The sequence below is a fragment of the Pipra filicauda genome, unplaced genomic scaffold (genome assembly GCF_003945595.2).
Source record: "Pipra filicauda isolate LSUMZ 115617 unplaced genomic scaffold, ASM394559v2 scaffold134_size1991817_pilon, whole genome shotgun sequence".
Lineage (NCBI taxonomy): Eukaryota > Metazoa > Chordata > Aves > Passeriformes > Pipridae > Pipra > Pipra filicauda.
The window spans coordinates 1305001-1327310 of record NW_024103818.1 but is presented as its reverse complement, the minus strand read 5'-3'; the positions used below and the strand labels follow the sequence as shown (position 1 = coordinate 1327310).

Genomic DNA, 22310 nt, shown 5'->3' with positions numbered 1-22310 from the left:
AACTCTGAACAGAAGCTCACTGCCATGATTGTCTTCTTCAAGTTGGGTTACAGCTTCAGTGTCTCAAAGACTCACAGGCATCCTTCGTATGCCAGAAAATCTCACTTCATTTGTTGGGCTGTGTTGTGTCCTTTGCAAAAGACACAAAATATTTCTCCTTTTGAAACAAATAAATGAGACTAGACTTTCAAAACTATTCTTCTATGGAGAGTTTGAAATATAGATAATTTTCATTATTTTAAAATAAATGGCACTTTCCAAATAAAGAGATATAAATAATGTGACCAGTTTTACATGACTTTATAACTTAAACAAGCTTGGAATCAAATCAACTCGACTATACAAAAAATGTTGTGGTCAAATCTCTGAGGTAAGTAACAATAAAAGTTGAAAAAAATCCTAAATATTGCAGTGTCTTGTATATATGATACTACCAAATACTGCAATTATAAACTCATCATGGGCCCTTAAATAATTTTGTGGGATCCCCCACTAAATTCCTCTCTGAACTATTTTGTAAATTTCAGAGATTATAAATTGCAAATGGTGAATTTCAAAGACTCAATTTCAGCATTTCAGCACTTGGAACATGAAATTAATTCAACCATGATATACTTGGGACACAATAAATAAAAAAGCAGAAAAGAAATACAGGAAAAAATGTTTTGTGTAAGTGAGCCCAGAGATTTCAAGCAACAGTTGCTTTCTGTAGGAATTAAAATGAAATTGCCTATTTTCCTGACACATTCAATTTTTGCTACAAACAGACAAAGAAACAGTTGACACAATCTGATCTAGGTGTCTGTCTTCTAAAACATTTTAACTTACTGTACTATTCCAACAATAAGAAGTCAGCCATATGGTAGCTCTTTCTGCCCTAGTAGCATCAAGACATAGTAAGAATGGCAGCAAAGCTTTAGACTGAACACTCATATTTTCACTAGTTTTTAAACTTTAAAGTGTGCAGAATATAATTTGAGATTTATTTAATCTATTGAAACAAGCAGGGAATCATTCACTGAAACGAATTCATAAGATGTAATTGATCTAGACACTGAAACAAAGCCCAGGTTTAAAGAGATACTGTCTTTAATAATATTAGTCAGACTGAAGAAAATTTCATGTTGGTTGTGTGACCACTGGAAGCCTGGTACTTCAGATGTTATTAGTTTTGATAAGAGATAACTAGACATCAGACCTAAATAATGAAACATGAGGAGACAGTCTTGGAACATGTAAATAGGAATGTCCACAGATGCTCTCATGCAGCTGATTGTCTCTTGTTGATAAACAATCCATCTTAGAAAAACAGTGGATAAAAAAAATTTTTCAGCATCACAACTAAATCAGCCTTGCAGTGTCAATATTTAAGGCCCACCTGTAAAAAATTAAAAGTTCTTTATTTCGCTAATAATGTCACACATCAGAGAAGCTGTGCTGTTACACTTTGACAATTCAGATTTAAATCTTGGAATGTCTGTAAGTATTCATGACAAAGGCACATTTATCATTTAAAACAAAAAGACATGATTTCTTGATGCTCATATCAAAGACTAGTGATGGATGAGAACATGCTAATCAAATGACAAGAGGGGACACAGATGCTTACTATTTTGATTAGGAGAGGGAAATGAAGCTCTCTTTCCTAAATATATATGTGTTTATAACACACTGTGTACACAGGAGCTTGATCTGTTCTCTAGCAGAAATGTTACAAATGCTAAGTAGAATAACTGCCAATTTACTTAAGGTCAGTGGAAGCCACATACAGTAAGGAAAATCAAACACTGACTTTGATCAATTCTAGTTAATTGTTTATGAATTTGTATACTCAGGAGCAATTTTAGCTTTCTCATATTACAACTCCCCAAGTAATGAAAGAGAATAATTTAACCTTTTTTTTGTAATTTGTTTCCTACTGCCTTAGCTCTAGGTTTAAATTATACTTCTGTAAAATTACCCTTATATAACTTAAAATTGTATGAAATCAATGTAAATATTACTGAAAACAAAAATGTAGACAGTTTCAGTGGGATGCAATATTTCAAGATAAATGTTGAACTTCAGAGCCAAATTTTATTGTAAGTTTTTACACTTTTGATACTCAGGTAATCTTTGCTCAGTGACTTGCTTTAAGCATAACCAAACAATCAAACTAATTATGCATGTTTAGCAAGAACTATTAAACATCAACAAGTCTGCTTACTTAGCATGAGAGTCACAATCACTGCCAGTGAGACAGCCAACAGTTTGTTAAATTTGTAGATCCATATGTAGAGGCAAGGTCCAACGAGGCCCAGTGAGACTTTCACAAAGTATCGTCAAATGATGGTAACGTGCAACTTCTTGAAATACATCTTTCTCATTCTCCTTTAAGCAGGTAGTAATTATAAAGCAAATCCCTCAGATACTTTTCCATTAAAATTCTGCAATTAGTAAGCGACTTTTTGATATCCTCAAGAAAGTAGCTTGGTCACTACAGTTCTGAACAGAGAAAGAAAAGCCCCTTTGCTAACTGGAGAACCATTCATCAAACATACTTGTTTATACCTTGATGTAGTTATGAAACAAGCAAAGTACTAAAAAATGAAAATAAATTAAAAAAATTAGTCCATATGGCATAGTTTTCAAGAATTTACAAGAAGTAAAATTTTATAATCTATACAAAACTATGTAATTGAACATAAACTGGTGACACCGAGGTGAAAAAAATACATTTGAATTAAAAATACTCTTAATGCAATGATATTTTTCTTATTGATAAAATAATTTTTACCTGACCAGAAATTCACTTGAAGTGAAGAATGATATAATGTCCATTTGAACTTTAATGTTTAAAAAAATACACCAACACCAACATTCATTTTGCTCTGCTATTCAGAAGCTCTAGTACGACACACCCTAGTAAGATGATGTGCTTAATGCAACTTATCCAAATACCGAGTGCCTACATTAATGCAAGATTGGTGACATAGGGAAGCAGATTCTTGTGCTCTGGAAACACAAATCCATATTGTACTATTGCTTGGAATAAACAGAATGTATGCATTTCAATATATACATTTCAGTCTCACCTTTAATCAAAAGAAACTGCTCTCAGAGAGGCCGAATAGTAACTTGATACTCCATTGTGATGCTGTATTTGTTTTTGCCTAAGCCAAGACTTCCTAGACACAAGGAATTTGTGCAACTGTATGGAAATGTGATTCCTGTCCATTAACTGCCCAGGGACTATCGAATCTACTGATTTTATGCCTCAAATTTCTTAGACTGTGAACTAACCTCACTAGTCTCATGCTTTTAAGTGCTTTATTTATCTGTAATCAGTTACTGCCATTGTTTACTTTCTTTCCTTATAGTAGTACATATAGTTTTGTATTCTCTATATAGTAATTCATCATTTAATATATTGAAGGCTGCTTAAGACAAACAAAATTCCTGTCTCTTGGACCTTTTTTGAAAAATTCACTGGATGCCCAATATATATAATATTCAATAGCATGTGAGAATAATTTTTATGCAACTCTGATAGTTAGAAAGATAGATAACTCGATTATTAGATCATCTATCAAAATATTCAGATGTATAAGAGGCTACTAAAAAGATTGATGACTGAGAAAGTCCACTGATTCTCTAGCCATCATATTCACACATTTGGCTAGACAACATTTTTCGCTGCCTTCACAAGCAAGCTTCATTACCCATCACTCCACTGAAAAGAGTTTATTATGAGGCTGCCATCTTGGCAAGACTATTATTTAGATGATAAATGTTGGGGGAAAAAGTGGGCCTAGACTTTTTTTAACATGAGTTTTTTGACAGATAAAACAAACAGCATCTACATTTCTAATTAACTTAAATTGGGCATATACAAATACAGGTCAGTAAAGCTATGATATGCTACTAGATTATCTTCTGTCTGCATCTTACCCTTAATTTGCAAAATGTAAATTAACTAATTAGAAGAAAAGCAGAATTATTTGTGACAAAATGCTGCTTCTACATTTTTTGCTTTGTGACATTTATGATCAACTGTAGTCCTTCATTCTAATTTCTAATAGATGGATAATTATATTCATACTAATTTATTAGGCCTTTAGCATTTTAACCCAAATGAAAACTTGAGATTTCTGAAGGCAAGGAAGCACAACAAACTGTAACATGCAGCTAAATGACATACTTGCCAGCTTTACTATATTTACAATATTAAGCTGTTAACATGCATACATCACATGGAGGTACCACTTTCAATTTTCAAGTACCTGACTCAAAGGAAAATCTCTGTTCTTAAAGTTTCCTCAAAATCTCTGTAGCCTTTCTGCGCATGATGCATATATGCTTTGTTCATACTAACAGTTCAATTTCACTTTATACTCCTACTCCCCTCCTCAGTTGTCATTTGAAATGGATTAGACTAGCACCTACAGAGTTACAAGAAGGAAGGGGGAGTTGCTCATTCTTGAGTTTCAGCCCAGCAGCTTGACCTTGTTAATTAAAAAATACATGATATCATAGTTTACAGGAAGGGATTCTTTTTGCTTTGGTTTGGTTTTAACTATTAGTAGGTAGATAAAAACTCAACACTATGAAATACATTGAAATTGTCAGATGTAAATGTCAATTAAAAATTACAAGGAATTCTGAAAGGTAAGGTCTGTGGGGGGTTGACATTCTTTGACATAGTGGAGTGTCTGCAACCAGGCCTTTGGCAAGCATAGCAGGATCTCTGCTGTCAGCTCTTATCGTACATAAACTTAGATGCTTGTCTAATCTAAATGAGAAATACCAGGAAAATTGGAGCTGAAGCCTTGCAGTAATGTGGAAGGAAGCTAAAAATGTTCTATCTACACTACATGAGTCTCCTGTGACATGAGAATCTTTAAAACAGTACAGAAAAATATCAGGGAAAAATAATTTAAACAAAGATATATACTGCTTCATTGACTATTTTTTAAGTTCAGAATGTAATCATCAAGCAGTGAAAGAGGCTTACGCAATAGAATTAAATTATAATAAAAATCCCAGTTTCACGTCCGTATTAAATACAGTATCTAAGGAGAAAAATAAATTAAAATATATACTTAATTAATATCAATCATTCAAATATAAATGTTAATATGAATATAATGTGTTTTGTTCTTTCTTTGCTTTGACAAAAACTAGTTTTGATACATAAATCAAACAACCTACAATGTTGAGGAAAACAATGAACATTATAGCAATGCTAGGGCATAAGTCATGGTCTCAATGAAAATGTCTTCATGATTTTTTATTCAACCACATTGTTAAAGACAGCATGACTGGTAAAATCTAAAAACATTACTTTTGAGCTAGAGTAAAAAAATACATTTTTCATAAACTACATGTTGATTTTTATACTTTTCATGTGTCATTAAATGAATATAAAAAAATGTCAAATGCTTTTGGAAATCAGCTAAATGTATCTAGAACATTTGTGAAGTGCAGAGGTATGCCTATATATGTGTGTACTGGGTCTGGCTGAGATGGTGTTCATTTCCCCATTGTAGTCTTCGCAATGCTGTGCTTTGCATTGGTAGCTAGAAGGGTGTTGATAACACACCGTGTTTTGGCTCCTGCTGAGCACAGCACCAGCACTGTATAATTCCTTCCTCAGTTGAGGGCAAGATTCTGGGAGGGGACCCAAGCAGGCCAGCTGACCCAAACTGACCAAAGGGATATTCCAGACCATATCATGTCAGCTCAGGTACAAAAGCTAAGGCAAGGAGCAGGAAGGCAGGCATTCATTGTCTCCAATGGCTGCCTGCTGAGGAACCGTCACACGTACCGAAGCCCTGCTTCTGGGGAGGGGCCGACCATCGCTGCTCTCGGGAAGTAGAGAATAAACCCTGCTATCTTTTGCTTTGCTTTTGCACGCACAAGCTTTTGCTTTGCTTCTGCTTTAATAAACTCCCTTACCCCAGCCCATAAGTTGTTTTCCATCTTACTCTCTCCCGTGTCTGTCTGGGAAGGGGAGTGAGAGAGCGGCTGGGTGGGCACCTGGCATCCTGCCAAGGTCAAGCCATCACAGTGTGTATATATGTATTTATGTCTGAGTGTACACATGTATCTGTTTATCTTGCAGAAGAACACAGAACTTTACCATCTTCACAAAGTAAACTACTACATCAGTAAACTAGTAGAAAACAGCACTCTTCACTGCTTTTGGTTCTCTTCTTGTCTACTAAGGTTAGCAAGTTGGCATAATAATTCACTTTTAAAAAAGTGAATTACTTTTGAAGAAACTAATACATAGTCCTAAGTGGTAAAAATCATCATAAACTCTCTCTTCTATTTACATCTATCTTTTATTAACAATAATTTACTAATTCAAGTGGAGCCAGGACAGAGAGAAAAAGGAGCAAAGCAAAACCCTGTATGTGTGAAAATCCACAAGTATTAGATAGTTAAACAAACCCTAAGTCCCTCAGTACTGCAGTAACATCAAAACCTTTCACTATTGCACCAGTGTGTCAAAATATGTCAACAAACCATCATACTGCAAGAAGAAGAATGACCTTTCAGTTCTTCATGTTTGGGCTGCCAATGAAGCTTTGGACACCGGGTATGCATGAACGGTTTTCCTAGCCACTTGACAAATGCAACTCCCAAGGTTTCCTCCAAGTTTAGTTGTTACACTGGCTTTCAACTCACCAGTACAACTTTTTAAACCATCTGCAATTGAAGAATACTGAACTTGTTAATAGAACAGAGATCCATAAACCCACAGCATAAATCCCTCTTCCCCTGCCACCTACAATCAGACAACAATTATTACTTCAGTCTTCACAGTAACATGTCAAACCATTTCAAAGACTTGAACAGCAAAAAATGTCTATCATTCTGATGTTCTAATTCTGCCCTTGCTCATATATAACTCATAGTTATAGTCAACTGCAAATGAATTTGAATCCTCTTCCCAAAAAACCCAAGAACACATCATCTGTGATTGTGACTGAAATATAATGTTTTGCATCATTTCTGTTTGCACTTATTTGAAATAAATACCCTTTTTAATCTACAGGACTCTATGATAATTTTACTATGACTGTTAGTTTTAAACTAAAGTCTCAAGATCAGACATAAGGTATTAATTAACAAGACAATGAATCATGAATTTAGGCTTCCAAAAAGTGTGGTTACTATTTTAAAATCACTTATGGGAAACTTGCTTTTATTTATTTTTTCAAAAAAGGAGAAGCACAGGACTAACAACATTTAGAATGTAAGCAAATGAGGGAAGGATTTTACTGCAGAGATGACTTACCATTTTTATTCAAAGAGAAGATGAAATGCTTCTCTTTCACTATGTGAAATTGCCTTTAATATCAATGTCAAATATGACATTTTCCTACGGTCTTCCTCACATATAGTAAAGTTTCTTTAGCTAATAACGACGTCAAGTTTTCTCCTGGGACTCTCTAGAAATTACATTCCAGAATGTACATATGTCTTAGCCATGCTTGCAGAAGATAGAAAATGTAAATTGCTATATTTGAGTTTGTATCTTCTTACAGCAAGTCACTGACAGTGCACCCACTAATTAGTATTTGAACTGAGTGTTGCTGATCTCTATATCCTTCTTAGAAAACAGCAGTTGTGCCTATCAGCTCTGACTAACAGACTTTTACAGCCAGGACTCCAAGTTAGAAAAAAAATAAAAAATTAGACACTACAGGAAAAAAAAAAAAGGGAACAACAACATTCATCTAAACCCTAAAATAATTTACAATATGTTCACAGACCCTGTTTTAAAGTGCAATCTGCGTAACTTCCTGTTCATGCTCTCCAAAGTACCTTTGGTCACACTGGCTATTCAACAGTTTTTATTCTCATAGTTACAAGAAATACACCAATGTAGGCAAGTGAACAATGAAAGGTATGGTATCTACTACATGTGCACAAAGCAATTATATTTTGCACATGTAGTTGTTTTGCTTACCCAGTGGCACTGAAAGCTATAGCCTGCTGAGTAGATGCCACCGAACAAACATAAGGAGGGAAGGGATTCTGTAAGTACATGAAACATTTCAAGTTTTTCCAGTATGTACAAGAGCTTTTTTTTCTAAAACATCACTCTGCAAAATCAGTCTGGGAATATGCAAGACCAAATTTGCCTTTTTCCTGTTTCTTTATTATTAAAAAAATCTCAAATATCTAAAGAGCATCTTAAATTACAACTGTGCGTATCCACTGACAAGGTACACTTTGTACATTTTTAATGTGAAGCTTAATTTGAAGATGAGGTTGCAGTGCACCACTGCAACTGAAAATTGCTTAACAATACCATTGATGTATGAGCCATAAAAACCCTTGCTAAGCTGTCCCTGCAGAACTCAGAGTAATAAAAAGGTGTTCTTTTGCACTGAGGTGAACAGACATGGTTGACTGCATCTAGGGAGCTGTTCTGTTAAATGAGAAAGTGCCATTTCTTTCCTGTCAGTACAGACCAATTTAAGACACTCACAGATTTAGTTAGCACAGAGTACAGGATTTAATGAAATACACACATAACAGTAAACAAACCACAGCTATGTTCAAAGCTTTCAGTCACATTCTGAGTAGAATTCATCTTACATCTGTGACATATGGGAAAAGAATCCAGAAACTTTTCCAGTCTGACTCCTCATTTTTAGAGAAGCAATAAAAAAGTTGAATGGAAAAACCTAAAATCTCTCATTCCTTTCAAAGTATCTAATTTGTATTTCTATCCACATCTAACAGGCGATGTTACAGATTTTCTCTTCAATTTCATTTCTGCTCTAAGTTCAACCAACGGATCAGGTTTACAACACCCTAAACTATCAGCTGAGTGTCATGATATCTCTATTGTGAACTGATGCTGCTTCTCCAAATGATTTCTCTGTTCAGAGGAAGGGAGACACAAAGATATGGTGAATTGACTGGGAAGCTGGTTCTCACTTGAGAGATAGGTTGATTAAATAACCCAAAATTAATTCACATTTTGGGCAGCTACACCTGTGTCCTTTTACATAAATAGTTTCAGAGACCAACGAAAGTTAACTGTCTAACCTATTTGCAACCTAATCTGTCAACGTGTGTTCATTAACTCAACTGTCATTATATTAGAAGCTACAGTAACTCAGAGCTCATTTCAGAAGATGTAACACTGTCAGTTTGGCCAAGTGGTAGCAAAATTAAGACAAACAGGATTTGTTCTTTAAAGAAAGGCCAAAGAAATCTGCCTAATTTCCATGGTTAACCTATCACTAAATTTTAGATTTAAGGTGTAACAAATCTCACTAAAGAGAGCTCTAGTTTCCCTTATATGAATGTAAAGTCATTATACGTAAGAAGCAACAATTTTTGTACTTCTTTTTAATATGAACACTATAACAGATTTGGCAAAATCTCAAAACTACTTTCAAAATGTTTTATTGATCCACATATAATTTCAGTCTAGCTTTTGCAACATTAAAGATACTTGAATAACAGCTCAGTGAGAAAATGAGAAAATATTCCATTTTTGAAGTTGAATTATTAATTAGTACATGTTGAAATTAAATTGAAGTTAGCTACGTCTTGGTTTATTGATAAAAGCGTAAGAGAAATTTCCTTTGGGAATGTCAGATTCAAATGATACACTTTATTCTCAAATGTTTTACACATTTTTATAGTTCAAATCAAAATGTGGATAGACACTTCGTTCGGCACAAAAAAAAGAAAGAAACTTCAACTTTGCAATGGCAATTTTATTGCAAACAACAAATGGATCAGTGCCTTCATCCTACTTGTCTACTCAACTTTCACCCCATCTCAACTTATTAAGTATCTCTATGCTCATGTTATCTATTTAAAATTCACTTCTTGGAGCTGCTTTTCTCTGATACCATCATGGATTCCTTCAAACACATCCTTTATACTCAGAAAGTATTCCAGCCAATACATCTAATGGCAGCCTCCTGGCCTGAGCTGCTCCATTTCATTTATGCTGATGTGCAGTTCAGCACCAATTGCATAAGCATCTTTCCTGCCATTCTCACCATTTGCCTAGATATTGTATATACTCAAATTTCTTTCTAAGTTTTATATTCTGTTTATATGTTTCACAATTTATTTTCTACAACTTCCCTGTAGTATCTTCATCCAACAACTGACAGCCTTCCTGAGCTTCCCATTGCCTTGATTCAAGTTTTCCAAGTCACTGATTCCTGGGACTGTCAAATAAGAGCATGTCCTTGTGTCAATCAAGAATGTTGCTGCAGAGCATAATTCCAAACTTTGATGATGTTGTTCTCAAGATTTGGTTTCCCTTTCTCTGGTGCCTTCTATGGAATCTGCTTTTAAAGTATTTCCGAAGGTAATGCTAGCTATTTTCACTTTGACATTTCTTATTTTCATCTGAAATACTAATGGTCAACAGACTAGACTCTGATGTTGGAGCACACTCCCTTTTGGTGCATGTTCATATGTTTGTGCCATGTTCTCCACTATCCCTCAGATGGTCTCTTGTTAACACTGAGCAACTTCTAAATTTATGCTTTAAAAAAATCCTTTATTAAAACTTTCATTTATCTCACTTACTATCTTGCTTAGGGTTCTACCACATACAAAAATGGCATTGAAGATAAAGCACTGTGCTTAAGATTTTTTTTGGAAAAAATCCTCCAGTAAGGGGGTATGTAGGACCATGGAAAGATATACAAATATACACAGCACTGACTTTTAGAAGAATAAAGCGGAAGTATTTTAAGCATCTTTAAAATAAAAAATCTTTATACCAATACCATCAACATGTTTCAAACTTCTGTCTAGCATAACTTATTTACCTCCTTACATTCCTGCAAATACTTACTAAATTTTTAACTTGAAGATAATTGTTATTCCTGCTTCAAATGTAGATAATATACAAAAGAAATACTTTATTAAAAAAAACCCCAGTGAAACAGTATTGTCCCAGATACAATGACAATAAGCAATAAAGTTCTTCACACACAAAGCCCACTTGGTTAGACTGCAAAGATTTTTAAACAAATTCGTCATCTTGCATGTATTCCAAAACTTCACAGCAAAATCTTCTTTCAAAGTCAGGTACTAAAAAATTGACATATAACTTCTGTACCGAAGTAACTTACTCTGTCATGTAGCATCACTGTAAAATCACCAGATGTATCTGCTGCATGTTAACAATTAGGATATGAATTTTTCACAAATATTTCATAATTCCAATTTGACATGCTAAGTAATGACATTCAAAATGCCAGACTAGTAACATGTATTTTGTCCGCATGGCTTAATACCATAGTCACTACTGCTTTATCCAGTAACTTCTTTTTAAAATGTAATTCTATTTATCTGTAAGGAAAAATAATAGAAATATACCTGTTCCAGTAGCTCCAAAACTGGTCCTGCAAATAGGCTTGGTGGCTACTTTCATCACCAAATGAGGCTTTGCTTTCTATCCAGTGAATTATGTGTCCTTCCACAGCTAGAGTGACAGCAAAAAAGAAACTGAACTCTGAAAACCAAACTCAACAGCCTATAAGAGTGTGTTTGTGAATATCCTATTTACTCCACAATCTACCACATAATTCATGCTTGCAACAGTTACATATTTGTAAAAATTATCTTTCAAATATGCACAAAAAGGACATTTAAAAAACTTATCAGAAAATACTTTAACAGATATTGATATCAATTTCAGTTTAATTACATCCTGTTCTAGATATTTGCATTTATTCTAACACAAAAAGAAAAAGAGATCAGCCTAAGAAGCATGTTAATGGTGAATCTTATCAATGTATAAAACTTTCTGAAGCGTAGGTGGTAAAAAAGAGGGAGACCGGCTCTTTTCAGTGGTGCCAAGTGACAGGACCAAAAGTAACGGGTACCGAAACACAGGAGGTTCCATTTGAACATTAGCAACCACTTTTTCATTGTGAGGGTGACTGAGCATGGGTAAATGTTGCCCAGAGAGGTTGTGGATTCTCCCTGCTTGACATTCAACAACTGTCAGGACATTGTGTTCGGCAAACAGCTCCAGGTGAACCTGCTTGAGCAACTACCCACCAGCCTCAGCCTTCTGTAATTCTGAAAGTTCACAATTTTCCCTGCTAACTTTAGACCTTGCAAAGGACCAACAGTTCCCTCATCCCCTCAAGTCCTTGAAGCTTCCTGAGATTCTTCACAGTAATTATGGAAGTGAAGGGGTAGAAATTAACTGAAAACTCTCCACATGTGGCTTGACATGAGTGAACCGCAGTAGGATGCCAAACCTCCCTGTTTCAAATATGGAGTCCTGTAGTTACAAAGGTATTTTCTGTTTTGTTATTAACATCACCACCATTTTTGTTTTTTGGAAACATGATTAGGTATACAAACATCACTAAGCTAAGGAAAGTCTTTAAAACCTTTTCAGAAGACTCTCATATACACAGTTGTTCTCTGGATAACAGGTGATTGGGCTGAAAGATGGTATTTCAAGCAGTTCTGTGTAGTGATGCATTTTATAGCACACATTCCATTCCTTATACTAGTGTACAAATCAGTTATCTCAGTAAGAATTTCAGTTATTGTCAATATGAAGGAAAAAAACTAGTCATGCATATGACTTTCACACAGTACTTTCAGCCTTTTTACTTTCTCTGACAGACAGAAAAGTAGACATCTGCATAGATGGGTGCTGCATTCTACGGAGGCAAAGTAGAAGTCTTTTGGCACAAAAGCCAATTTACAAAAGGTGATTAATAATCCTTTACATTTGGACAATTTGGATGTTCTTTCTTCTGTGGCCCAGTGACAAGGTCATCTTCTCACATGACCTCAGGACCAGAAAAGGTGGATGAACTTTATGACCTTTATACCTACTTTTATTCTTTATTCTTTCTTGCTATTCAGGCTTTTAAAAAACAGTGAAGAACTGCAGAGTTGTATCTGGATCCAAAGTGATGGCAAAAAGAATAATTGCACCACGACAAACCTTTATACAATGACCTGTAGGTGTAATAGTAATACTCTTAAGACTGCTTTGAACTGATTTGGTCTAGGAGTAAAAGACAATTACAGGCATTTCAGAGTTTAGTTCAGAAAGATAGTGGGTAGAGTACATCAGAGGGAGCAGGGATTTGGAGGTTCTTCTTGTTGTTTTTTTTTCCTTTTTTGATAATGAGATAAAAACATGCAGAGACTAAAGAGGAAACACTGGGTAACACTACTTACGATCAAATCTCTCTGAACCAAACTAGGAAGTTCTTAAAATTATTGGGTAACTCCTGAGGAGACTAATTTGTAGTATCCTGGATTATGCTTCACTTAAGTAGCCATAATATTTTAGCATGAACTCTTCTACACAAAACAAAATTATAAAAGTTCTTTTAAAAGACTTACCTACTGGTACTTCTAAAATAAAGTCTGGTGTTTTGTCATAACCCTTTGCACGAAGCTGATCTTCAGCTGTACATACAGAATAAGGACTACTGTTTATAAAACTATTCCATTAAGTAGACAGCAGCATAATTAATTTTATTTTAAATAAGAGTGCAAGAATTACTAATGCAGTCATACATATCTTTCTTATGCATGCAATGCTGTGTCAAATTAAATGAACCTTTGTAGAAAACCTGAAGCATGGATATAAAAATGCTTCTTTGTCATCCCTGCATTTTTATGTCTTCATTATAAACATCATTAATTCAAGCTGTCATAGAGTATTTTATAACCTCCAAATATTCAAAGTAAAGAGGTATATTCGCTGATTGAAAGAAGAGCCTCTCCACCTTCGGATGCGTAAAGATTAATCCTACCAACACCACAAATGTAGATATACTGTAGCTGTCTTCTTGGTTTTATTTTTAATGTTAGCATAAAGTTGTTTAAAAAAAGGCATGAAAATCCTTCTCTCCCAGGAATTTATTAAAGTAGAGAGGAGCCATAATTTTAGTTTCTCTTGCATTCTGGATTCTATAGAATTTATCCAATTTCAGAACATACAAAGATTTAGAAATTCTGCTAACATTAATCATACAACTCTATTACTTACAGATATTAGAGCTGAATATTTCAAGAAGTAATAATGAGTAAAATAAAATCGCAAAAGACAAAGGGTGCTCCCTTAAAACAAAAAGAAAAACAGGCAAAAAAAGCCCAAGCATGCCCTTAATATTTTTAAACTATTATCCTTCATTTCTGATACCATTACATTGGTATTTCTGAAACACCATTTCTCCATTAGAATTTGGAGTGACCTGGTCATTCAATTCCAGGCATGGCTTTCTGTCTTCACCCAGGCTTAACTAATGGCACTACCTAGTAACAAGTAAGGCTGTGTAGCCCCTTAACACCTACTGGGCTGTTGACATTGTCATGCATCCCATTCGCCTTTCTACATCACCTTTGATTAAAATTAATGGCCCATTCTCACTGTTGGGTAGCTTATTTCCAATCCATTTATCAGGTTAGGACAGTAGTTTCATGGCCAGTGTTCAGAACTCAGTTTTTGAATACTTTGTGCATATCCTGAAAGGTCAGCAGTTTGAGTCCAAGTAACATTTTAATGACAAGAAAAACATAGAGTCTTAGAAATCAAAATATTGTAAAAGTGCCAAAAGCAAACTCTCTCACTCTTTTTATTGAAGAATATAAGTCTGAAGTATTATTTTATATAGTGAACTCATTCTGAAAGTGGGACAGGAGTAAATTTGGAAAGCTGTACATTCACTTCTCTGTAAACTGCAATAGCTGTTTATTCTTTTTGAGAGTTGTACTATTTTTTTAATTTTGAGAGCATTTCTTCACTATAAATAGACTATATTGTAAATACAAGCCTTTGCAATGCAATACTTCATTATATCACCCAATCAGGTAATGAAAAGCATTTCTAGGATTTGGAGACAGACTTGGTTGTTGGCTATTTTTTTCAAACTAAGATTGTCACATATACGGATAAATGCTGTTAAGAATAAGAAGGTTCTAATTTAACAGAACCCACGAGTAGAGAGTTTTATGCCATAACATAAAAATGAATTAATGTTCTATGTAATGTCTCGATCTTGATTAAAAAAAATCCAGTTTCATCCGACTCTATTTAACTGTAACCTGCTCTTGTTTAAAACGATCTAGAATAGACAACAGGATGTCCCAGCTGAAATGTTCATCATTCAAGAGCAATAGCATTAGAAAGGTCAGTATTTTCTTTCGCATCTAACAAATCCTACTACCACAAAATAAGGGAAATGCACCTTAAAAAAAACCTCACTGAAAACCAGGACAGATACAAACACGGTTGGATAGGTCAACTTGGAAGGTCTCTGAACTAGAGTCTGTGTCAGCATTACTTTTAATATTCTTCAGCAGATTCTTTTTGTACTAATTCATTGATTAAAAAAGAACATGGTTTTTGTTTTAAATCTGTTTTTGAATGTCTTTATTTGGTTTTTCCCAACATTAAGTGATAAACACTGGAAAATATACTAAAAAGAATGTTTACTGTTGATGTGAGTTGTCTACCTTGTGGAGGAATATAATTTTGCACTATTAGTTCCTTAAGTGTTTTGAAGCTTTATAACTCTGAAGAAAAAAATAATTATAGAAACTCCCCATAACCATTAAAGAATTTTTGTTTTAAACCATAATCCCACCAAAAAGATGTTCTAGCTTTTCAGTTCAGGTATGTTTCACATTGGTCCAGAAACTACAGAGGTAGCGTTCTACACCTCAGAATATCTTCAAGCTCTAGCATGGATTAAGAGAATAATTTAACAACTGTTTGGAAGCCAGCCCACAGCAGCTTTGACAGTTACACCTATGCATCCTCAGATTTGCAAATTATGTGGAAACAGCTCCAATAAGTATTTTGTCTACAGATTGACCATTAATTTTGATTTCCAACAAAACTGCAGCTTCATCTTTGCCACAACTTCACACTCAATCATAACCATTTAACACATCATTGTTCTTATACTAGCCTCTGGATATTACAAAGAAACAAAACATTCTTTTGTTGGTGCATGAATGAGCTGCAACTGCAAATTTAAGATCACAGCAGAAAACGTGGATCAGATTTCATGATTTATATCCAAGCTACTACTGAGGGACACCATGGTGGGAGCCAAAGGAGGATAAAGCTCAGTACCAACCGATACAGGTAAAAGCTTTCCTGATATATTTATGCTAAAGATATAAAAATATATCTCTCCCTCTATATATATGTAAAGGATCTATATATAGAACTTAGAAATTCTTGGCGTTTCACTATGGTGTGTGAAGCTGTTTTGAGAGAATGCTTCTGCTGATAACTTTAATCTCAGGCAAAGTATTTTTCTAAAGGGAGGACCTGGGATATGATGTGCTTCCCATGAGCAGTGGATTAAAATGTAACCCCATTAGTGTGTATAGGTTTCCAATAAATTTCAGGGTGAGTTTGAATGTGTTACTTCTGATCTGTAGGCTCTGAAAGCTAACTGCTCTACAAACAGACAAATTATGTCCTGAACCTGAAAAGCTGTTTCATGTTCCAATACTATACCGGGGCAATTTATATTCACTGTGTCCTTTGTGACTGTGCTGTCTTCTCCTGTACTAGATTCTCTGTTGCACAGGTGAACAGCTGATACAAACCCCCTGACTATTCTGAAGGACAGTACACTGGAAAAGTACACTAATATGGAAACTGTGAAAATTCTGGTTTTTGTATGTTAAAATGTAATGGCATTGCAAGTCATAAGCCATCTTCAAAACTGGAAAGAAGTCTTACACAACAAAGTCTGAATTTGTGAACCTATAGGAAATTCTGTCATCTCTTCTGTTTTCCTGAGGTTTTCTCAAGCAGTTTTGGAAACAGTTTTTCAGAAATAAAAGGTTTTATTAGGAGTGACTCAAAAGGGTTCATCTTCCAGACACTGAAAAAAAGCTTTTCTTTTCAGAAAAAAACAAAAACCAAAACCCAAACACATCTAGAACCTGAAAGACACTTGTAATGCACAGGCACAATAAACACAAATGCTTAACATATAAACAGTAAATTATGCTCTCTCATTTATATCTTCATATCCTAATGAGTTAACTCATTCTAGATGTTTTGATTTGACAGCATAGATTTCTTAGACCTTATTTCTAAAGACAAAATTGATGCTTATCCAAGTTCACAAAACATTAAAATGTAAATCTGACTTGTATACATAAGCTTACACAAGCCAAATAAAATCATAATTGTTGGGTTGAGGATCCCTCAGTGAGTCATCTAATCCATTCCCTTGTATTGTGACAGGATTGATTTCATTACCAGCTTTGATAGATGAGTGTCAAATCCAGACCTGAATTTTCCATTGGAGGTGATTCTATAACCTTCCCTGACAGTTTGTTTTATACTTCTTATTCCTAGAACTGTTTAGTATTTTAACTCAACATTGTCTCTACAGTTACAGCTTAAGCCTATTACCTGTATCTATGTTCTCACTGTCAAGTAGGAAAATCTACTGTTTCACATTTTCCTAGTGTCACTTGAAAGCTTGCATGTGATAGTTATTCCTTTCCTTTTTTCACTTTTGTATAAAAGAACACACTAACTCTGTTCTTTAATTGTACAGACAAATATTTTTAAAAGCTTAATACGCCTCCCAATTTCTTAAATTTGTTTAAGGTTTCCAAAATCTTAACCTGATATAGGTTCAGGAGAGATCATAGTTCCTGGTAAAACCAGAAAATTCACACATTAGTACAATGTTCAAACCATGAACAAAAGACAGCATTTCACTTTGCTATTGTCTCATCACATAAGGAATCCAAGATTTAAGTCATTGTTTACTACTGAATTAAGAGAACGGGTGCTTTAAACACTAATCTTTATTTCAATGGAACTCGTGTAAAAGAAACATACTGCAGGCTAAAAGAAAAAAATGAAAATCACTTCCTAACTAATTAATTCTTAAAATAACTTTAAATACAGGGAGCGTGAAAAAGAGTACTTGCATTGATTGGGAGGCAGGGGGCAAAAATTCAGCAGCAACTGCACAGAAAAGTAAATGAGTGAATCCTCTAGCAGTTCTTTCATACATAAAGCATTCTGAAGCTAATATTTCTTATGCTTCCTCCTAAGTCTCATAAGGTCTAGATTATGGCTAATATCTCATGACACCAAAAGTAATACTGCAGCAGATATTAAAGCATTTTTTTCAGCTACTTATTCTATAAAATATTAATTGCAAGCCTGTGCATGTACTGTATATAAAGGGTATTAGGTAACTGAGTTCCTGCTCAGTTCTAAATCAATAAAAGATAACATGAACAGCATCAATCATTTTTTACTCTTCCTTTTCTACCTAATACAAGGAATGTTGAGGCGTATTTTTTCTTAGGTAAACAGTCACCAATATCTTTAAAGTTAAGAACACACTGGCTAGCCTCTACTACAGATTCTTACCTATGAAAGAGAGATTTTTTTCCAAAAGCATTTCTCGCAGCAAGACTTCATGCTCATGCCCAATAGCGCTGATAACTTTAGGTTAAGAAATGGAAGATTACTTTGGAAAAGAAGCAACTTCATAAAAAACATCATAGGTAAAGTAATTCATCATAGAATTCATTGACCTTCATCTGCATTTCAGAAGTGATCAGTGATTTGAACTCTCAGTTCTAAAAATCCTTACAGGGATTTTCAGAAGTATATGTCACTTTATGAAAATCAGACTACTGCATCAAGAGCACGCACTTCACAGAATTAAGACCCACCTGACCATATTTATTAAGCATAATTAAGGACAATATTTCCATTTTTTCTTTATTCTCCCTCTAAATTTAAGAGAAAGTGTGATCTTAAAACACACAGTTAAATACCTTTTAAGTTGCTCTTTACTGACTAGTGTATCAATTCTCCAATTCAGCAAAGGATGAAATAAACTGGGATTTTTTTTCTTTATATTCTGAAATTGATAGGCACTACATCCATCTGAAACATCTTACTGTAAAAAACATCCTTTTAATTGATTTTTCAGAAGCATGAACTAATGCCAGGGAAGGATAAAATAATATTTTATAGTGAAGTCCTTTTCCCTTCACTGACAGCTGTTGATCCAATGTGCTCTTCTTAGTGGTATGAAAAAAGTCACCAGATTAAATATTTTTAATGTATCCTTCTAGAGGTCAAAGTTCTATTCTGGAAGCTTTGAAGAAGAATCCTATGGAACATCATGGTAAAAGATCTTACATTAAATGCAGTTAAGTTCCAAATTCTGTTTAGAATAACTTCTGAAAACTTAAACTACAGATCACCTTACCATTACAGTTAATTATCTAATTTATATGAACACTTCTTGCTGAACAGCAAAAAAATAATAATTCTTTGTAACCATTTCACATGTACATACAGTTTTTATTAATTGAAACTACATATTATGCTAAACTCTACTAGCAGTTTCAGAAGAACAGCAAAAAGGTAAGAAAAATATTGCAAACAGAATTTATAACGCACCATAAGCAGAAACACTGCTTAATAATAATACCTGTTATTGATGTACGGCAATGACCATGGGGCAAAACTTGTAAATAACTTCACAAGCCATTTTCTACTCATGCAATCTAGCAGCCTAGTTTCCCGTAAGCATCTGAACTATTACTGAAAAATAGCCTCTTGGCATTTACAAAGAGGTTGACTTCATACTTTAGTCCATGCATATACAATTAGATAGATACATTTAAAATCAATATGCAATCCTTCAGAAGACATTATGCTTTTAAAACCTTAACTTTAAATTGATTTTTAACTATTTTATGCACCTCAAAATTAATATCTAATTCAGCAACATACTTACAGTAATGCACTCACATAGCTTAGCATTAAACTTTTCTGTACCAAAATGGAATTGAAAAACTTCTCATTACTCTCATCAATGTCACTGCATATTCAATAACTGACTTGAGCCAGAATCTGAAGAGGATACAGAAGTCTCTTCTAGACTGCAGGCAAGCTGTTCTTTAAAATGGTTCATATTTCTACATATGTGTCATTATTACTTTTAAACACGACACTTTCAAAAGTCTACAGCCAATCAGTAGACTTCAGAAGTCTACAGATTGCTCAAGCACAAAATATTAATCTTAAAGTTCTGGATATGAAAATTAGTGACCAAAAGCCTTTTAAAAAGTGCAACTTATTAATCCACTTTTAGAGAGCTTTGTTTGATCTTGAAGATAGTCCCAACGAATACTTAAAATTACAATTTAAAGCACAAAATACAAAGAAAATTAGACCACTATCCTGCTGTTGTTAAAGTTAATGGGAGCAGGGCTGAGACTGTAGTAGACATCAGACAAGTATTTCTAGTAGAAAGAACATATTTTTAAGGAGTGACAATCACATGTATCACTCGTACAAGTAGTACTGTTTTTCACGCATAACTAAACATCACAGTAGCTTTCCTATCCTGCAACTTTACAGTGAAATCAAGATCTTCCCCCATACTGCATGCAGAGATTCGTGCAAGGATTTTCCAGGACTTGGGAGGGAACTGCCTTACTAGCCTGCTCAGTGATAACAGGTCATGATTTTGAAATTGTTCCTTTGACTGCATACTGAAACAGAAGAGCTACTCCTTCAGTACTTTACTAAAGCAGATTTGGGGTCTCAGTGATCATTCCTAACAAATTATAATCCTAGTCTGTAATAGTCAGCGTGGAGTTCCCTCAGTGTACTCACAGTGCACTGAGGCTCTCTAATTAACCATTTCAACATCACAAAAAAATATCCCTGAAAATTCAAGCTACATAGGGTTTTTACTACAGCTAGTATAATTTCCTTTAAGAAGAAGAGAAAATAAAAGAACGGCACTGGAACATCAGATAGGAGCTTAAAAATACTAATCAGTCAATCAAACTTGAATTGCACTTGAAAACATTTCAATTAAAACCCATATTCATAACAAAGCAAAGTCATAATGTTGAACACTATGAAACTTAATGAAACAGCTGAGATTGGAAGGTATCTCCAGAGATCATCTAGTCCAACTTCACCACTCAAAGCATGGTCAACTAGTCTTAACACAAAACCAGACATGCATTTCAACTAATCAAAACCAAAGAGGTTCAATCAGGCATATGAATGACATATTCCCGTGGTCCATCTGATTTTCGTTCGTGTAAGAGAAAGCTCTGCAGTGACTCTCTAGCTGACTGAATGTAAAACAGAGGAGTATGAAACGTGTTTTGTGAAGCAGAACTTTATGTCAGGTTAAAGCTAGACACATCTCTTCCACACAGTCTAAGCTCGTCAATTGTGCACCTAAAATTTTATGGGAAAGGATACTGTTTGATGCAGTCCACCAGTGGTCCATAACAACAGTCATTCACAGTACACTGCAGACAAATAAGAGAAGTAGTATACTGATGGGCAACTACAAAACCATTATACTTAAAGACTATCTTAAAAACAGTAATTACTTTTCCTCAAAAAGGCTATCAGATGCAGTTCAGATTTAATCACAGAAAACAAAAACTGTATGCTTTTACTCACTATAAAAGCAAGCTATTAAAAAGTGAAATGCTCCCCTCACAAATATTGCATTGCCATTTATTGTGCACCCTGACCTCACTGATAGTTTACGATGACAGTAATTAAATGAGGTTTAAAATCTCTTACTCTGCTAGGCAGATAACAGCATTGCCAAAGGAAAAAAAATCAAACCAAACAAAACAAGTGTGATTAATACCTGATAGACTTGAGTTGCTAGAACTCCATCTGGAATCTGAGAAGGGTCCCGTAGCATACTATTTATTAGAGTTTTGGAGGCTAGAAAAATAAAGATCAAAAACATACAAAAACCTGTTAGCTCAGTTATCTACTTGGCAGGAATAAAACACTTTTCTAATGAAAACATTGATGATGTTAATAATTTTGAAAATTATCCACCCAGCAACTACAAACTTACAAATTCATAGCTACTTAACCATTCCAATACAGTTAACTCTAAAAATCTTGAAACACCAAAGGATTTTATTAGCACAGGGTGAAAGCAGACCCTTGTTTTCTTAATCAGTTTCACTGGACAGTTTGTGCTTCAGAAGCATCATGCAGCTTCTAAGGAGTATAAAGCAAATGTAACGCCAAATAACGTTCATATACTAGTAGAACTTTAGGAAGAAGATCTGCAAAAATTCAAAACTGCCTTTAAAAACAACTTCAAAGACTTGATTTCAGTTTATTAGTTTCCGAATTTATTTATTTATTTATTTATTCAGTGTTGGCATATTTTTCTGACTGTGTTTAAAAACTAGGAAAAGGCTTTCTGTCCTTTTTTCAGATCTATAAATTTGAGTCAAAAGAAATTGGAATTTAATTTAGGACA

At 34.4% G+C, this 22310-nt stretch overlaps 1 protein-coding gene across 7 annotated transcripts in view; it reads right to left on the bottom strand.

Moving 5' to 3' along the window:
* Positions 1-22310, bottom strand: part of CDIN1 (CDAN1 interacting nuclease 1) — a 124775-nt gene that overhangs the window by 52105 nt on the left and 50360 nt on the right. For 5 of the 7 annotated variants that reach the window (XM_039378315.1, XM_039378312.1, XM_027717043.2 and 2 more), the window contains 5 exons: positions 21675-21754; positions 21272-21321; positions 18395-18462; positions 13366-13431; positions 11362-11467 (listed from right to left, as the gene is read on the bottom strand). In XM_039378315.1, coding sequence (XP_039234249.1) covers positions 11362-11467; positions 13366-13431; positions 18395-18462; positions 21272-21321; positions 21675-21754 — 370 coding nt within the window. Of the gene's footprint in view, positions 1-1306; positions 1379-11361; positions 11468-13365; positions 13432-18394; positions 18463-21271; positions 21322-21674; positions 21755-22310 lie in introns of those variants that run through there. The other 2 variants (XM_039378314.1, XM_039378313.1) reach the window with 2 other exon arrangements.